Source organism: Equus quagga, chromosome 2 (genome assembly GCF_021613505.1).
Source record: "Equus quagga isolate Etosha38 chromosome 2, UCLA_HA_Equagga_1.0, whole genome shotgun sequence".
Taxonomy (NCBI): Eukaryota; Metazoa; Chordata; class Mammalia; order Perissodactyla; family Equidae; genus Equus; species Equus quagga.
In genome coordinates, this window is record NC_060268.1 from 107,536,429 (window position 1) to 107,554,501 (window position 18,073).

General features: G+C 44.6%; 1 protein-coding gene across 2 annotated transcripts in view; it reads left to right on the forward strand.

The window, feature by feature from the left end:
* Positions 1–10,616: 10,616 nt before the first annotated feature.
* The window catches only part of NTPCR (nucleoside-triphosphatase, cancer-related), a 38,358-nt gene continuing 30,901 nt past the window's right edge, over positions 10,617–18,073 (forward strand). The window contains exons 1-3 of one of the 2 annotated variants that reach the window (XM_046655152.1): positions 10,617–10,766; positions 16,160–16,322; positions 16,836–16,932. In XM_046655152.1, coding sequence (XP_046511108.1) covers positions 10,733–10,766; positions 16,160–16,322; positions 16,836–16,932 — 294 coding nt within the window. In that variant the 5' untranslated portion in view covers positions 10,617–10,732. The remainder of the gene's footprint in view (positions 10,767–16,159; positions 16,323–16,835; positions 16,933–18,073) is intronic. The other variant, XM_046655153.1, reaches the window with a different exon arrangement.

Consider the following 18,073-nt stretch of genomic DNA (forward strand, 5'->3'; position numbering starts at 1 on the left):
TTATGACGAGAAGAAGAAGGAGAAGCTGCTACTTGAGGAATATTAAACTCTCCAAATCTGATGTACATCTGGACACATCAAGAAGAGGCAGTGTCATCCCAGGGCAGGCCTTTGGCTGAAGTCTCTTGATGGAACACCAATCTAGAAGAAATACAGGAACAGAGGAGCAGGCTCAAGAACGCCATGGGGACACATGAGCAAAACCCAGACAGTGAAAAACTGTGCAGGACAGTCCACCAGTTTCTTTAACAAAGAAAGTACAAGGAAAAAGTGAGATGGAAGGGGTCCTTTAGATTAAAAGGATACAAGATGTTTTCAGTTAATTATAATGTATGAACCTTATGCAGATCCTACCCAAACAAACTAAAAAATATAATGAGCTAATTAGGAAATCTGAATGCTGAGTTGGTATTTTATGATATTAGGAAATAATATTTTAGGTGTGGTAATGGTATTGTGGTTATGTTTTAAAAAGTATCCTACTATTTTAGAAGTGCATATTAAAATATTCATCAATGAAATGATAAGATGTCTGATATTTTGCTTGAAAAAGTTCATTGTGGGTTTAGGAGGGGAAGGAGAGCGGGGCAGAGATGAAATAAGATCAGCCATGAATTGATAATTGTTGAAGCTGGGCTTGCGTTCATGGGGCTTAGCATTCTTTGTCTATATTTTCACGTTTGAAATTTTACATAATAAAAATTTACACAAAGAAGAAAAAAACTTCCTGGAGTATAAAAACAAGTCTAAGAAAAGCTTCCAAGAGGAATGCAAGACCTATGAGAAGGTGCCAATTACTCATTAGGCCTGTTCCACCTTCCAGACACTTAGGAACTCTGGGATACAGTAATACCGGCTGATTGACTTCATACTTTATAAGAGCTTCTCCATAAATAACCTCACCTCGTTCCTACAGCACACCTGAGTGCAGGAATTTTACTTTTGTTTTTCAGTTATAGACACCGAAGCCCAAAGACGTTGAACAACGTGCTCAAGGTAAAATAACAATCTGGTCTCAGCTCAATGGCTTGAATTCCCAGGTGGATGCTCCTTTCACATTTCCGAATGTTTTTCTATCAAGAGCGGCCATACTTTCTGGTGGCAGGGTGGACAGCCAGGGTGGAAAATCAGGCTGCAAAGCCCTGATTTTGCTTACGCAGGTTTGGAGGGGCCTGCCCTGTTGGTAAAGATGGGCATGTCCCCACTCCCCAGCCTCAGCTCTGCAGGATGGCAGGGGGTTGCTTACCTGGGGTGGGGTGGTGGGCTCCAGCACCATCACATCCATAAGTCCTGTTCTTTCCCACTTTCCCTTCTGTCCTTGCTCCCCTGCCTGTCCAGTCTGCATATTTGGGAAAATGGTCCTCCAAGGCCATCTGTCAGCCATTTAGACAGAATCTGACTTGAGGCAGCTGCTAGAAAGGAGCAGAATAGGGCCAAGGACAATCCCAGGTCTTCCAGCTATCTGTGCTGAAAGTCTCTAGTTGGCATTGTTTCCCAGGGACCAAGAGGGGACACGCATCTCCTTATCCCAACCAGGCCTGTGGGACCATAATAGGACCCCTAGAACCATCTCTCAAGGATCTTCGCCAGCCCTTAATTTCAGGAGCTGATTTGCCAGGATTCCAGCTGCAATGAAAGGCCTTGCTGGATAGAAGATCTGCCCTTGGACATCCGGGTCATTCTGGACCAGTGAAACTCTTTCTCCTGGCTTTCCTCCCTTCTTCATGCTCACCCATTCAAGTGACGTGTCCTCCACAGCCCAGCTCAAGCCACATCTTCTCCCAAACCCCTTCTCTGATCACTCCAGCCTTTACTGTTCTCTTTTCTTCAGCCTGACTTTCCATATATTGATTTGTTTCCTTCATTTTTATTGTGGTAAAATACACATAACATAAAATATAGCATCTCAATAGTTTTTAAGTGTGCAGCTCAGTGGCATTAAGCATATTCGCAATGTTGTGCAACCATCGCCACCCTCCATCTCCAGATCTCTTTTCCTCTCACAAAACAGAAACTGTGTTCCCATCAACCAATAACGCCCATTTCCCCTCCCAAGCCCTTGGCAACCACCACTCTACTTTCTGTCTCTATGCAGTTGACTCCTCTAGGTACCTCACTATCGGTGAAATCATACAGTATTTGTCTTTTTGTGCCTGACTTACTTCTCATAGTGTAATGTCCTCAAGATTCATCCATGTTGTAGCATGTGTCAGAATCTTCTTCCTTTTCAAAGCTGAACAATATTCCATTGCATGGATATACCACATTTTGCCTGTCCATTCAACCACTAATGTGTTGTTTCCACCTTTCGACTATTTTTAACAATGCTGCTATGAACAGGGGTGTACAAAAATCTGTCCAGGTCTCTGCTTTCAATTTTGGGGGTATATACCCAGAAGTGGACTCAATGGATTGTATGGTAATCCTAATTTTTGGAGGAACCGCCATACTACTTTTTATAGCAGCTGTGCCATTTTACATTCCCAACTACTGTGCACGAGGGCTCCTATTTCTCCACCTCCCCACCAACACTTGTTATTTTCTGTTTGGTATTTTTTTTGATAGCAGCCATCCTAATGGGGTGTGAGATGTCCATAGCATTGATTTTTATGTAGGTTTTATTTGTATCATTATGTAATTGTGCTATGTGTATTGGTGTGGTTTACAAACTAGATTATATGTATTTTTAGGGCAAAGATTCTGTTGTATACACCTTTAGTTAGCATAGAATGCCTAATAAGCACCCTGTAAGATGTAAAAGTGACAAATATGATGGACGACACTGAAGTTATATTTCTTCTGAATGCTGGTATGTGCAGTAGGCTGCTACTATTCATTTGTATTTCTTTCCAAAATATCTTTACCACAAAGGAGGATTTTCAAAAGTGTTACACTGAAAAATAAACTATTGAATTTATCAAGCACAATTCAACACCTAGATGCAGGGGATAAAGTGGTGAATAAGCCCAACCCAGTTCTCTCTCTCATAAAGCTTTCAGTCTAGCACAAGAGAAAGTCATTAAATAAGTTTAAATAATTAATTATTCAACTAGAATTATGGTAAGTGAAATGAACTAGAAGTTCAGGAAGCTAGGGGAGCATATATCAGGGACACTTGGCATGTTCTAAGGGGTCAGGAACAATGAATAAATGTTACCTAGGGGAAGATGATGGGGGAGAGAGCCTTTGAAGCAGGAGAAATAGCATGTGCAAAGGCCCTGTGATAGAGAGCATATGATCCCTGTGGCTATGTGAAAATATTTTGTGTCTTCTCCATACCTAGCAGGAGCCCTAGGAAACTCAAGGTTGGCCCAGCCCTCCCACGCAACAATGCCACCATTTCCACTCTCCTGCACCAAGGTGGCATGAGGATATTCTTAGTATCTTGCTGGGCTACATCCAGGCACAGCTGCCTAGGAGCCAACTATCCTCACCTCTTCAAACATAAGAGTCTGTGGAGCAGTGAACAGGACCAGACATTGAGTCTCTTCTTTTCTCAACAACTCTTTACCCTGTTCTTGACTCAGCCTGGAGCATCATCGCAAAATGAGGACTGGAGGTATGGGTCTTCAAGAGGAATGGTTCTGTCTGTTCACATCTCTGTGAAAATCTGCTTTGTCTCACACTGGGGTGACTGAAATCAAGAATCTAGGATCTTTGTTTCACTAGCCAGTGTGGGATTGTTCATTGGGGGGAGAACAGCACCTGCTTTAAAATGTCCCACATTATTTATTAGTCTGCCACAAATTAATGCTTCATATATCCAACCCCACCAGCTTTCAGACCTCACACAGAGTTAGAAGGGGATGGTGGAGTTTGATCAGAGAAAAAAAAATCAATGCACATTGCCCCTCTGGGAAGACTAAAGACATACAATAAGAAGGAAAATGAATTATTCCTAAAGTTTCCCCTTAATTTTCAGTCAGCAGAACCTTTATTAACTTGTCAGGCAGATGGAGCCGAAACCACCCCCTTAACCAGTAAGGTACAAGAGAGCGCGTGAGACAGCGAGGAGGGCCAAGGCTCCTTGAGGATGAATGCACCTAATTAAAACCAACAGCCTCCTTTGCCTGGGCTCCATTGTGCAAACAATTCTGGGGATGATGTATTTCGACCAAATTAAAAAGCAATTAGCTTCCCTTACAGATGATTTATAGGGAAAGACAACGGACTTTGAATGAATGCCATTGACCTTAGACCTAAGTCAGAAGAGAGATCCTTCATGATGTGCTGGCTAAGAGGGGTCAGGAGTGTGTCTGATTCAGCTTTAGTGGGACAGTGGCAGTGTCCCTCTGAGAGACAGTGTGCCTGCCTGGCCCACTTGATTACCGACTAATCCAGGGATCTCCAGGTCAGCTGGTCCACAAGGACATATGTGATAGTGATTATCATTCTGGAAAGCCCTGGGGAGCGGAATGAGATTAGACTCAGGCAAAGAGAATGCCCCCGATATCTCCATGTTCTTACTACTGTAAGAGCAACTTTAGGGCACTTGTCACACTGTAATATGATTCGCGTTTTCCTAGAAGAGGGAAGAGCAAACAATGGCCCATGTCTGCAGTCCTTATGTGACCTTTCTTGCTTTTGACATTGCCCACCACCTATTTCTAGGAGAAAAGTTAAAAATCTACATCAGACAGACTCTGGTGCCCAAATACAGTCATGTGCCATATAATGACATTTCGGTCAACTATGGACCGCACATACAATGGTGGTCCCATAAGGCTAGTACCATGTAGCCCAGGTGTGTAGTAAGCTATACCATCTAGATTTGTGTAACTACACTCTATGATGTTCGCACAATGACGAAGTCACCTAACGACGCGTTTCTCAGAACATAGCCTTGTCGTTAAGCAACACACGACTGTACCTAAGTTTGAGTCTTATAGACACATGTACACACACATATGTACAAAAGAACATATATACACACCCATATACACACACACACATATATATGTATACACGTGTGTGTGTGTGTGTGTGTGTGTGTGTTGCAGCCTTAGGCAAGGCCCTTAGCCTCTCTGTACCTTGATTTCTCCATATATGAAATGAATTTTTTGTGAAGATTAAAGGAGATAATGTAATTTATAATGCTCTGAGAAGCAAGCCTGACAAATACTAAACATAGTAAATGTTAGCTATCATCATTTGTTAAATATGTCCAAGTATTAAAAGGTTGGTGGCTAAAATGCAAGGCCAACTCTCTCACTGGCAATTTTTATTCAATAAGGTAGGTAATCTAAAGGAGCAGGAAAGTAATTCTTCCCCCTGGAGCTCAAATAAAGGTGTTTTCATTTTGATTGACAAAATGTAGCTCATGAATATTTATTTATTTATTTTAATTTGGACCTCAGGTATAAAAGGGTGATCATCGGTACTTCTGATTGTCTTCATCTTCTCAGGACAGAAGCTATTTCAAATGTATCTTTGATTCCTACTATTTACCACAGTGTACAGTGTCCAGAATAAAACAGAAGAAAGAAGAAAGGAGGGAAGGAAGGAAGGAAAGAAGGAAGGAGGAGGGAAGGAAGGAAGGAGGGAGGGAGGAAGGAAGGAAAGAAGGGTATTAAATAAATAACCAGTTCTATTTATATCAGGTGTTGAATATTCATTAGATGCAGCAATTTTTGGTTCCTACCCATCAGACACAGGTTCAAACCAGAACAAGTGCCATATTATTCTGCAAACAATAGACTCTCCACTGATGGGATCTGGGTGGAATGAATGAATATGAACCTGAACAAAACACAGCCGTGCAATGTCAGCATTCTGAGGAAATGACATAAAGCCAAATCCAAGCTCTGCCAACAGGCCTCGTTTTTCCCTGTACCTCTCAGCTCGTCCTTGGCAATTCACTTTTATAACCTTCCTTGTTTACTCCGATCATTTGTTACGAGGCTAGAGAGAATTTCCTTCTTTTTGCTGGTTTACCATTCTTTGTGGAATCTTGCAGCCACTTGATCAACTGCCATCTGCATGGCTTTTCTGCACTTACTCTGACAATAGCCACACTTTTTAAAGTGCACACAGCACAGCCAAAGGAGGGGGTCCAGACCATAGCCCAGGGCCATGGCCAGTGACCACAGTCAGAAAGTCAGAACGCTGTCCTCTATTTCCAGTTCTCCCACTGACCCTGACAATGAGCCAGGGCTTCTGCAACGCTCCATTGTCCCCATCTCTACACCAGGACATGGTGGCCATGAACGTGTAGCAACTGGTCAAACGAGATGGCATGGATACAAACATTCCCCCCACCCATAAACCTGCACACACGGGCGTGTCACACACACGCAATTACTCCTACATTTAGTATTTGCACAATAATTTGAACTGTAGTTAAAAAAGAAACCCCACTCACTATAGAAATTCAATAAGGGGTTGACTTTAAATGAACACAATACCACTTTATTTGTCTGAAAACTATAAACAAAGTCGATCGCTAAAGTCAATGAGTAATATAGCACGCATTTCGAAGGCACCAAATCTGGTTCGGGTCCCACTTCAGCACCTAATAGTTCTCTGACTTTGGTGGGGCAGGTTATTCAGTTTCTCCGAGGCTTGATTTACCTATAAAGGGGTGGGGTGGGTGCGAGAATCTCTGCTTTATAGGTTGTATAAGAATTTAGCAGGTTAACGTAAGTCAGGTGCTTAGTTCATGGGAGGTGTGTTTTAAGATGTGGTAGCTTGAAAACATGTTTTTAAATTCTTAGACAGTCATCCAGCTGAGAGGTTGGGTCTAGGTCCTCAATATCACTCCAAATACGACTAGCAGGGTACCAGGGCCTGAGAGTGGAGCTGGCCAGGAAAATTCTAGGATGAGGCTGTAGATGAGTGTGCACATGCAGATGCGTGAGTGGACTATTAGTTTTCCACTGCTGTGTCACAAATTACCACAAACTTGAAAACTTAAAATCCTACCTCTTTTTTTTTTTTTTAAAGATTGGCACCTGAGCTAACAATTGTTGCCAATCTTTTTTTTTTTTCCGCTTTATCTTCCCAAACCCCCCGTACATAGTTGTATATCTTAGTTGCAGGTCCTTCTAGTTGTGGGATGTGGGACGCCACCTCAATGTGGCCTGACAAGCGGCGCCATGTCCGCGCCCAGGATGCAAAACCTGGGCCGCTGCAGCGGAGCGCACGAACTTAACCACTCGGCCACGGAGCCGGCCCCATAAATCCTACCTCTTCATAAGCTCAGAGTTGTGTAGGTCAGAAGTCCAATCACAGCATAGCTGGGTTTTCTGCTCAGAAGATGAGGGTCAGGCCAAGATTTTTGGGGGCCTCTGGAAAAAAATCCATGTTTAAGGGCATCCTTGTTCTCAGCAGAATTCAGGTCTTTGAGATTGTAGGACTGAGGTCCTGTTTCCTTGCTGAGTGTCAGCTCGCTCTCAGCTCTAGAGTCTACCCACATCCTTGCTACACGGCCCTTCGATCTCGAAGCCAGCAAAGGTACTTGGCATCCTCGGGCTTCGAATCTCTGACTTTCTCTTCTGGAACTAGCCAGAGAAAGCTCAGCTTTGAAGAACTTGTGTGATTAGGTCAGGCCCACCTGGATGATTTCCCCATGTCAGGGTCAAGTTAAGACTATATAATATAACCGAATCATGGGAGTAAGATCCATCATATTCACAGTCCTAGAGATTATGTACAGGGTACACAGGCTGGGGGGCAGGGAATTCGGGGGGTGATCTTAGAATTCTGCCCACAGTAGGTGGGACTGCTGCTTCTCCCAACAGTATACCTGGGGGCTCCTGAGAACAAGTCTCCCAGCCAGCTGGCCAGCACTCCCTCCCTTCCCCAGCCTAGCTCGGCAATTTCAGGTGACCTCGGCAAAGAGAGCTGGGGACAGTGTGTGTGCCTGATGGGTACCATAGAGCTGAGACAGGGAAATTTCCCCTGGGGCTTGCTGTCCCAGTACTTAGTCTGTTCTTCTAACCAACACCCAGTTGTCTGTATTAGAATGGAAAGCCCTAGTACGTCAGGGCCCTGCCCAGCTGGTTTGGTCAAGCCAAGTCTCACCCTTGTGCTCCAGGGACATCACCTGAGGATGATTATTTAACGTTACCTCAATGTAACGCTGACACTTTAAGGCTTGGAAAGCCTGTACGATTCTCCTGCCCCTCTGCCATCACTCTTCTTCCCTGACAGTCTGGTGGCGTCTGCGTGGATGGCATTCATTTATTCAAGAAAACATTTACTAAGGACCTACGGCATGTCTGTGCCAGTAAATGCATGACCTCATCTGGATTTTTATGGTAGCCTCCTAACTAGTCTTCCTGCTTCCACCCTTGCCCCTCTACAGTCTATTTTCCACACAGATGCCTGAGGATCTTTTTCTAAAAATAACTTATACCAAGCTACCCCTCTGTTCAAACCCTGTTATGGCTTTTCCACTCTTCTACAGTAAAAGCCTATAAGCCACAGCCTATAAAACCTGAAGGATCTGGGCTTCTGCTGCCCCTCTGATCTCATCTCCTATCTGAATGTCTCTCCCAATCTGCTCCAGCCACCCTGGCTTGCTGCTATCCTTCCCTGAGGCCAAGCACTTCTGCCTCAGGACCTTTGCACACACACTTGTCTTTCTAGACTGCCTTCCCCAGGATTCCAGCTGCAATGAAAGGCCTTGCTGGATAGAAGATCGGCCCTTGGACATCCGGGTCATTCTGGACCAGTGAAACTCTTTCTCCTGGCTTTCCTCCCTTCTTCATCCTCACCCATTCAAGTGATGTGTCTTCCACAGCCCAGTTTTAAAACAAGGACAGTCCTGGCAAAGGAGAGAGATGAAAAACAAAGATAGAAACAACCAAAACCCCTGTGTTTTTAAGACTTTGGGAATTGTAGAGACTTTAGGCATGTCCTCACAAACTGCTTTATAAAGAGCCATACTGCATGCTATCAAGAGGGGGCCTGTACCTGGGTGCTGCAGGAAGAAAGAATGAGAATGCCTGTTCCTCAGGTAACTCTACTTGGTAGCATAGCAAGCAAAACTTAGATTCAGCACAGTACTTTAATAACCTACTTGTTTTTAAGTGTGTTCCTAATTCTGCCCTCCTTTTGTTGTTAACCTCTCATAAAAGGTACTTCTACTGTTATTGATGGACAACACATAGAGGAAGCGGTACAGAAGACTCAGATCAATGAATTCTCATAAAGTGAGGACAGCCATGTAATCACCACCCAAAGAAACAGTGTTTAATGGAAAAAGAACATCCAACTATGGAAGAATTTTCTTTTTGTTCTCTGAGACAGCAATTCTCTACACCTGGAGTCTGTATACTCCTTGAGCTATGTAAACTGAAGCCTGCTAGTAGCTATGGGAATTCCAGGCATAGCATCAAAAGAAAATAATCCAACCTTTGGTGAGCCTTGCAAATATGAATTGCTTTTTAGTGATGGAAAATTTTACATAACTGGCATTTAAAAATAAATGTTTTTAATAAAAACAAGAGTACACATATGACTGTGAACATGTTTCCTTCTTTTGGAAACTACTCTTTTGGGTTTACTTGGCTACCTCAGCTGTTCTTGATTCCAGTTTGCATGGAGGTGAAAGAAATATAGACAGAAGGCTCTACGTTACCAGTGATGCAGTTAGAATTGTTGCAGAAATGACGGTGGCAGCTACACGGTACAAGTCTGCCTTTTTTTTAGATGATTCCTTTTTAAACAGCAAGAAACTGAGGCCATTTGACTGGTGTATATCCCCCTGGAGGTCCCGCGTGGGCACAAACCAATTAAGTTGAGCACTCACTGAAACTGCTTTCCCAGCCAGGATGGAGGTTGATTGATCATTAAGTCAAACTGTTCACCTGTTAGACTGAAAGAGTTTACAGGTAGATCGGGCCCAAGGCCATTGACACTCCATTTCACTGGCTGAAACACTTCAAGTGGTTAAATGAGGCGGGGGAAAGCCATTTAATTCTCTGCACCTGGTGATGGTCCAACTGGGTCTTGCGTTGGTCTACGATTATGGCATGGAGGTAGGAAGGGGGAACTGCTCTTTATACGCATGGCCGAAGACTGGAAGTACGCCTAAACCAGTGGTTTTCAACCCCCGTGGACTTGAAAGTAGCCGGGGAACTTAAACAACAAAAAGAGAGCCAGATGCTTAGGACTTGCCCAAGACCAATGACTCCGAATGTCCGGAGGTGGAGCCAGGCATCGAGCAGGTTTAATCACGTAATTCCACCCTGCAGCTGTGGCTGACAACGCGGAGCAAAGAGTTCGACTCGGTAGCAAAGCCTCCTCTCTTGAGGAGGGCTTCCAGGACCCAAACCTCCTTCAGAAGGGTTGTCCCGGAGCCTGGGGGAATTTCAGCTCGCTGGTCCGGGTCCCAGAGGCAGAACTCGGGCAACTAGTTTAGCAAGAGACGGTCTCATGCACATCACCGTGCAAACACGCCTCGTGAGCCCGGCGCTAAGGCTGAAGTATAGCGACCCGGACACGGTTCGAACAAGACCGGAGCCCCCAACCCCCAACCCCTGTAGGGGCAGACACCGCCGCGCGCACCGAGGCCGAGAGCTGAGGGCGCAGGCGCGGCCCGAGGAGTGGCGCGGAGGCGCATGTGTGGACAGCGACCGAGCGCTGAGGCGCATGCGCGGCGGGGAGGGCGGTGCTTCCGGCCGGCCGATGTGGGGCCTGAGGCACGCGGGGGGCGGAACCCGTACCCCGGATTGCGACCGGGACCCCGCCTGCGACCCGGGTCGCGACCTCCACCCATCCCACCCATATGGCCCGGCACGTGTTCCTGACGGGGCCCCCAGGTAACCCCGCTTTCGTCCACCTCCGGGATGCCGAGGGGGGCCCATGGGGGAGGGGGGCGTGGGGGGCGCGGTCCGCGCTTTGGGGGAGGGGCGGCCGGCTCCAGGGCTCGGACTGCTGGCCTCCAAAATTCCCGATTTAGATGACAGGCTTGGTGGTTTGAAGCCTGCCTATCCTTTCCCAGAAAACGTGATTGTAAGTCCATAAGGTAGATAGGATTGGAAATGAAGCCAACAATGGAAAGAGAAAGAACGGACTCGTGATTTGGTCATATATGGACTTCTTTATCAAGATATTAAATCGCAGGGTCCAGCGGGGGCAATAAGATCTACTCTAGTGTTGATGTTGTGGTGTGCACAAACCACATTTCAGGATAGCTGCCACAACCGTGATTGACAGGAAGGTGTCTGATGTCTACGGATAGGCGCACGTGCTGGCCTGCTGTGACTCTGGCCTACAGACCTAAGGAAAGGAAGGGCGGAATTTCAGTCGAAGGATAGTGCAACTGAAGATGTAACCTTTTTCGCCCCGTCCAAGTTCACGGACCGCCTGAATTCCCCCCATGCATGAGGCTGCAGGTTGAGAAGACTTGATACTTACAGGAACTCCTTCTCCGTCTCAGACCCTTTGTCTGTGCCTCTCCCCCTAATGCCTGTCATTGGGCAAATCCCTCGACCCTATGGGAATATGTGAATGGGATAGCGTTTTCAAATGAGAGACTAGAAGAGGAGCTGCTTTTTAAACCGAGGTGCTAAACATGTATCTGGCCTAAGAGAAGAGGCAGGAAGGTGGGGGCAGCATCAGATAGGCTAAGGAAGAAAGATGTCTTAGAAAGGAGAGAGTGATTTCTTCCTCTCCTTTGCAAGGTGGGTCTAACTTTCAAGTTAACTGTGAGTTCAGATATCAAAGATTGTAAATCTGGGCCTGGAATTCTCTTTCACTTTATTTTATAATGATTATGTTTAGCCTTACGTAGTGAAGGCTACACTTAATGTTGCAGACTTGAAACTTTTTGCCAGGCAATGGGGAAGCAGTGAGGAGGAGGATGGTTTGAGAAATTTCTGATATCCAAAGGTACTCCCTAGTATTGCAAAGGACTGTTTTCTGAAAGTTGATTTGTCAGTCCTTTATTTGAAACTTGGAATGCCATTTTCACAGCAGGCTGGCCCTAAGACATCTATGTGTTTCATAACGGAGGAGACCTGTTATTGTGATTGTTTCTGCCTGAGTCCTGGAGGTGTGTGGGGACAGAGGTTGGCCAGGCCAGCACTGGGTCTTGTTTTTTCCTTCTTTTATTTATTTATTTTTTTTGGTGAGGAAGAGTGGCCCTGAGCTAACATCTGTTGCCAATCTTACTCTTTTTGCTTGAGGAAGATTGTCCCTGAACTAACATCCGTGCCAGTTTTGCTCTATTTTCTGTATGTGGGATGCCTGCCACAGCATGGCTTGATGAGTGGTGTGTAGGTCCGTGCCTGGAATCAACCTGTGAACCCTGGGCTGCCAAAGCGGAGCACGTGAACTTAACCACTACGCCACTGGCCCGGCCCCTCCGTTTCCTTCTTTATAAAAGTTTTGTGTACACACGGTTGAAAGATGGTTCTACAGTATGGCTTTCTTAAGCCTGTCCTAAAACCCCCTTACCTTCTCTTTCTCCCCATCTTCTTCGTGCAGTTATAATGTGATTTGAATTAACTCAGTAGTCAGTGTTTACAGTATTATGACTATGTAAAAGCTAATCTATAATTTCTTTTCCTTTTATGCACAACTTTTTTTCTCCTTTGTAGTTACTGTCTTGTTGGGGTGTGTGTTTAATTTGTTTGGTATCTATCACCATCTCAGTCCCAAACTCTGCCTGCTGTCTAGATCTCTCTGCATGTTCAGACGGTCAGGTAAAGAGGTCGCTTTTTGCTGTATATGCTCTCAGTGCCCCACCTATGTCTTCTTGGCACTTAGCATTTTTCCCAACTTCCAACTGTTCAGCCTGTGACCTATTGGAGGGCTTCCTCTGGTCGCTGGAGCCCACTCTGCCTGCACACAGGGCAGGCCTGAAGGCCCAGGGAATTCCTGTCCCCCGGAAGCAGCCTTCGACGCAGGATAGGTGGGAGTTGGTGGATAAATGCCCTACTTCCTCATCCCTCAGACAGGATACCTCTGAGCCTTGTGTCTCCTAGGATTCCCCAATGGGATTAAGCTCCAGCCACCCAGGTGGTAACTTAGCTTGATGATGCGGTTACCTCCCTACCAGTGTGTCTTGGGATCACTTCCCAAATTAAACTACTTACACTTGAATCTTTATCTCAGGGTTGGCTTTATGGGAGAACCAGAGGCAAACTAATTCCAGAGCTTTCTGACCTGCTCTTCTTGTCTGCGTATGGTGTGGGGCTGTCATTTTGGGTCTCCTTCAGAGCAGGCCATTTCTTAGCCAGTGTAGACAGCACTAGGGTAGCTGCTTAATTAATAGAGATGAAAAATTAACTGAAAGAATATTTCTAGAGCTGAAGAGGAGAAAAGGGATTTGAGTCAAATGCCTCCTCTCGCTTTACCATGTCCTACCAAACATACAGGACCCATAGTGTCCCTTTTATTACAGCTGCTCCATTTTATCTTTTTCAAAATGTAAACAGTTTTGTTTTTTCTTACATTAAGAGTAATACCTACTCACTATAAGACCAAAAAAAGTCAAGAAAGTTTTAAAGGAGAAAATGACAATCATGTGGAATTCCAGCATTTGGAAATAAGTATAGTAAACCTTTCCATATTCTTCTCAGTGTTTTCTTCTGTAGGCACATACGTAGTTCACTTTTTGTTTATTTATTTATTTATTGAGGAAGACTAGCCCTGAGCTAACTACTGCCAGTCCTCTTCTTTTTGCTGAGGAAGACTGGCCCTGAGCTAACATCCGTGCCCACCTTCTTCTACTTTATACATGGGACGCCTACCACAGCATGGCTTGCCAAGCAGTGCCATGTCTGCACCCGGGATCCAAACCAGCAAACCCCGGGCCGCCGTGATGTGGAACATGCGAACTTAACCGCCGTGCCACTGGGCCGGCCCCATACTTCACTTTTTAAAAAAAGAAAAAACATCATGAAATAATACTGTGTATGTGTGCTGCTTTTTAACCTTTTTCTGCATTTATTTTGGTATATTTTGGTCTGTTTTATGTACTAATAAATATAGGTAAACAGTATTCTCTTTAATGGCTGCATGGTATTGCTGTGTATTTATGTGTCGTCATATACATGGTACCATAATTTAATATTCCCTTACTGAGCAACATTTCCATTATCACTGTTTCTTTGTTGTTTTTTTTTTAAGATTGTCACCTGAGCTAACATCTGCTGCCAATCTTTTTGTTTTTTTTCTTCCTCTCCCCAAAGCTCCCCAGTACATAGTTGTATATTCTAGTTGTAGGTCCTTCTGGTTGTGGCATGTGGGACACCACCTCAGCATGGCCAGATGAGTGGTGCCATGCCCATGCCCAGAATCCAAACCAGCAAAACCCTGGGCTGGTGAAACGGAGCGCACGAACTTAACCACTCGGCCGCAGGACCAGCCAACATTATCACTGTTTTGCTGTTGTAAAGAATGCTGGGGTGAACGTCCTGTTTCCTGTATCTTTGTACTGTGGTCAGATTCTTTACTGAGGCTAAATTCCTAGCCACAGAATTGCTGTGTGCTGTGGTGGCCACCATGCCACTTGCCTACATTAAACAGATTCTTTGTATTTTTAAGATTGCCCCTGAGCCAACATCTGTTGCCAGTCTTCTTTTTTTTCTTCTTCTCCCCGAAGACGCCCAGCACATGGTTGTATATTCAGTTTCAGGTCCTTCTGGTTGTGCTGTGTGGGACACTGCCTCAGCATGGCCTGACGAGCAGTGCTAGGTCTGCACCCAGGATCCAAACCGGTGAAACCTGGGGCTGCTGAAGTGGAGTGCGTGAAATTAACTACTCAGCCACAGGGCCAGTCCCTACATTAAACCGATTCTTCAATGACTTTCCTAAAGCAACAATTACTGAGGGACAGAGCTGGGATTACACAGTTCTCACAGAACTCCACAGTTCTCTTACTAGCCACAGTGAGCCTGTGGCTGGGATCGTCTTAGCTTACTGTTCCAAAAGACCAGATGCCATTGTTAGTGTCAAGTTTGGAGGAGAGATTCATTAAATAAGAGTAATGGATCATATTTTATTTCAAGGAAGCTGAAAAGGCTTCTTGGGGAACCTTAATGACTTTTTGTGGGCAGCTGTAGAAATAATTTGCAACCCTGTGTGTGGTGTCTCAAAATAGCTCTATTGCAGACCTGCTAGAAGTTTTCCCGTTTTTGGGTAATCATGATGTCACTGACTTAAATCTTTATGGGAGTAAAGCTTGTGGGAGTAAAGCTTGTATAAACAAAGTCGTGGCGACAGATCAAGGTCCCTGTTAAAATATATGCTCCTTAGTAGTTGTGTAACCTTGAATAAGTTTGCCTACCCCCTCTGTGCCTCAGTCTCTCCATCTGTAAAATAGGGACAAGGATGGTAACTGACTCAGGGTGGTTGTGAGGCTTTACCCAAGAAAATGCTTGTGAAGCAAGTAGAACAGTGCCTGGCTCCATGATGTCAGTGATTCGTATGTTACATAGCACCTGTTGGTGCTTGTCAACCCCACACGAGTTAATTAGAGCAGTCAGCAGGCTGGGAAGAAAGGAAGGGGTCAGAGGTGTGGAGGTGCATAGCTTCTAATTTGGGAAGGGCTTGGGAGCAAGTCACAGGAATGCTTCCATGTGCTGGAGGAGACGATGGAAGGGATTGCCAACCTGATAGGATTGCTTTTGTGAAAAAGTTTAAAAACTACCATTTCTAGTGGTGTTACTGGTATTTAAGAGAGAAATTTTCAGGAGACAGCAATGTAAGTCCCTGGAGGCATGAAGTGGCTTTGCCAGTGTTCACTGTAGGTCCAGAGTGCCTTAAAGGTTGAAATCCTAGTGTAAAGAGCCAAGCCTTTGACTCAAGCAAGACTAGTTTTACTTCCTAGGTGATTAAGTGTGGCTACCCAAGGAGGAGAGGAACCCCAGGAGAGAATAGAAACTTGTCTCACAGGATGCAAATTGCACTTGAGACTGTCATCAGAAAACCACTTAATTGGTTCTAGGATTGTGTATGTGACAAAATTAATAATGTTTCAGAATTTAACAATAAACTTTAAGATACTATTCATATTGTTGTTATGCTTGTTTCTTCTCGAAATTAAAGTTTTAGCATCTGGAGCAATCAAAATTAAAGCGAAGTTAATATTCATATAATCCCTTTGCATCCCATTTCTCTCCCCACCATGATTGCTGTCAGAGTCAGCGAGTATGTGCTCCAGCAAGGGCGTGGTTCCTAATGAACGCTTTTTTTTTTTTTTTAGGAGTTGGAAAAACAACATTGATCCAGAAAGCCAGTGAGCTGTTAAAGTCCTCTGGTGTGCCTGTTGATGGATTTTACACAGAAGAAGTCAGACAGGGCGGGAGAAGAATAGGATTCGATGTTGTCACGTTGTCTGGCACGCGGGGACCTTTATCTAGAGTTGGGTACTGATGTTTCATTTCTGTGGTGTTTTGTTCTCCCTGGGCACAGTGTTGAGCTGATTGATCTATTCTGTCTTGAAGAATCTTGGGCCTTTATGGATTTCCCAGAGAAAGAGATCAGAGATTGAAACCATCATACGAAAAACACAGTATAAAAATAATCACATTTCACTTAATACTAAGTCCACTGAGTAATAAGCTCTTCTCACTTTGTAATTCATAGCCCATTTCTAGTGCTACTTTCCAAGAACAGTTGGTGCACTAGCTTCCTGGAGTTTCAGGGGTGGACCCGCCAGGGTGACTGTGGCACCCATTGGTGGTGGTGTGCACGCTTAGTGGTAGTCCTGCCCTCAGGACTGCATGGAATCAGATCAGCTTTGCACACCACCGCTTTTTGTGTAGGTGATTTTGAAGGATGATTTAACGTGTGGAAGGCCAGAGGCTCAGTGGAACAGCTAAAACCTAGAAGTCAATACAGGGGTCTTTCAACAAAGAGCATGCTGTCTTTTCATTCAGGTTGGAGCCTCCGCCTGGAAGACGTGAATGCCGAGTTGGGCAGTATGTGGTGGATCTGGCTGCCTTCGAGCAGTTGGCGCTTCCCGTCTTGAAGAATGTGAGTGTGTGGTTTCTGCTTCTTGAGCCCATCTGTTCTTAGTGCATTGTGGGGATTGCTGGCCCTGGGAACAGAGTGGCTTTGGCTCTTAAGGAGACGTCAGTTTTGCATTTTACAGTCTAAAAGTCTTCGAGTGATTATGCCTTAGTAAGGATATGCAACATAATTTGCTGTCACTCTGAACTACAAGTCAATTCCTTGTCATGTAAGTTCAGCACATGTAAATATTTTATATGGGCAGGGCTCTAAGTCCCAGCTACCGAGGTCCCCAAAGTGGTCTTTCCTTTGTCTTCCCCTTGTTTGTATCTTAATGTTGTTTTCACAGCATAGCAGATAAACATTGAGGAAGGGAAAATATTGTATGAACATAGTGGTAAGCACCTAGCAAATTATATCACTGTATCACCTGTTATTTTTTAAAACAGCTTTATTGAGGTATAATTCACATACCAAATAATTCACCCTTTTGAAATGTATAATTCAGTTTTTCCTAGTATATTCAGAGGATTGTGCAAGCGATTATTACAGTCTAATTTTTGAATATTTTTGTCATCCCCAAAAGAAACCCCATACCTACTCAGCAGTCATTCTCCCTTTCTTTATCCCCCCAGCCCCTGTCAATCACTGCCTTATTTTCTTTGTCTATTGGGTATTCTGAACATTTCCTAAAAAGAGAATCGTGCAATATGTGGTGTTTTTTTCCCTAAGGAAGATTCGCCCTAAGCTCATATCTGTTACCAATCTTCCTCTTTTTTTCTTTCCTGAGGAAGATTAGCCCTGAGCTAACATCTATGCCAGTCTTCCTCTACTTTGTAGGTGGTTTGCCAGCAAAGCATGGCTGATGAATAGGGTAGGTCCATGCCCAGGATCCAAACCTGCGAACCCGGGCTGCTCAAGAGGATGCACCAAACTCAACCACTAGGCCACAGGGCCAGCCCAATATGTGATCTTCTGTGACTACCTTATTTTACTTAGCATAAGGTTTACAAGGTCCACCTGTAGCACAGCACACGTCAGTACTTCATTCCTTTTTATAGCTGAATAATGTTCCATTATATGGATATACCACATTTTATTCTTCAGTTGATGGACATTTGAATAAGTTTCCATTTTTGGTTATTATGAAATAATGCTGCTCTGA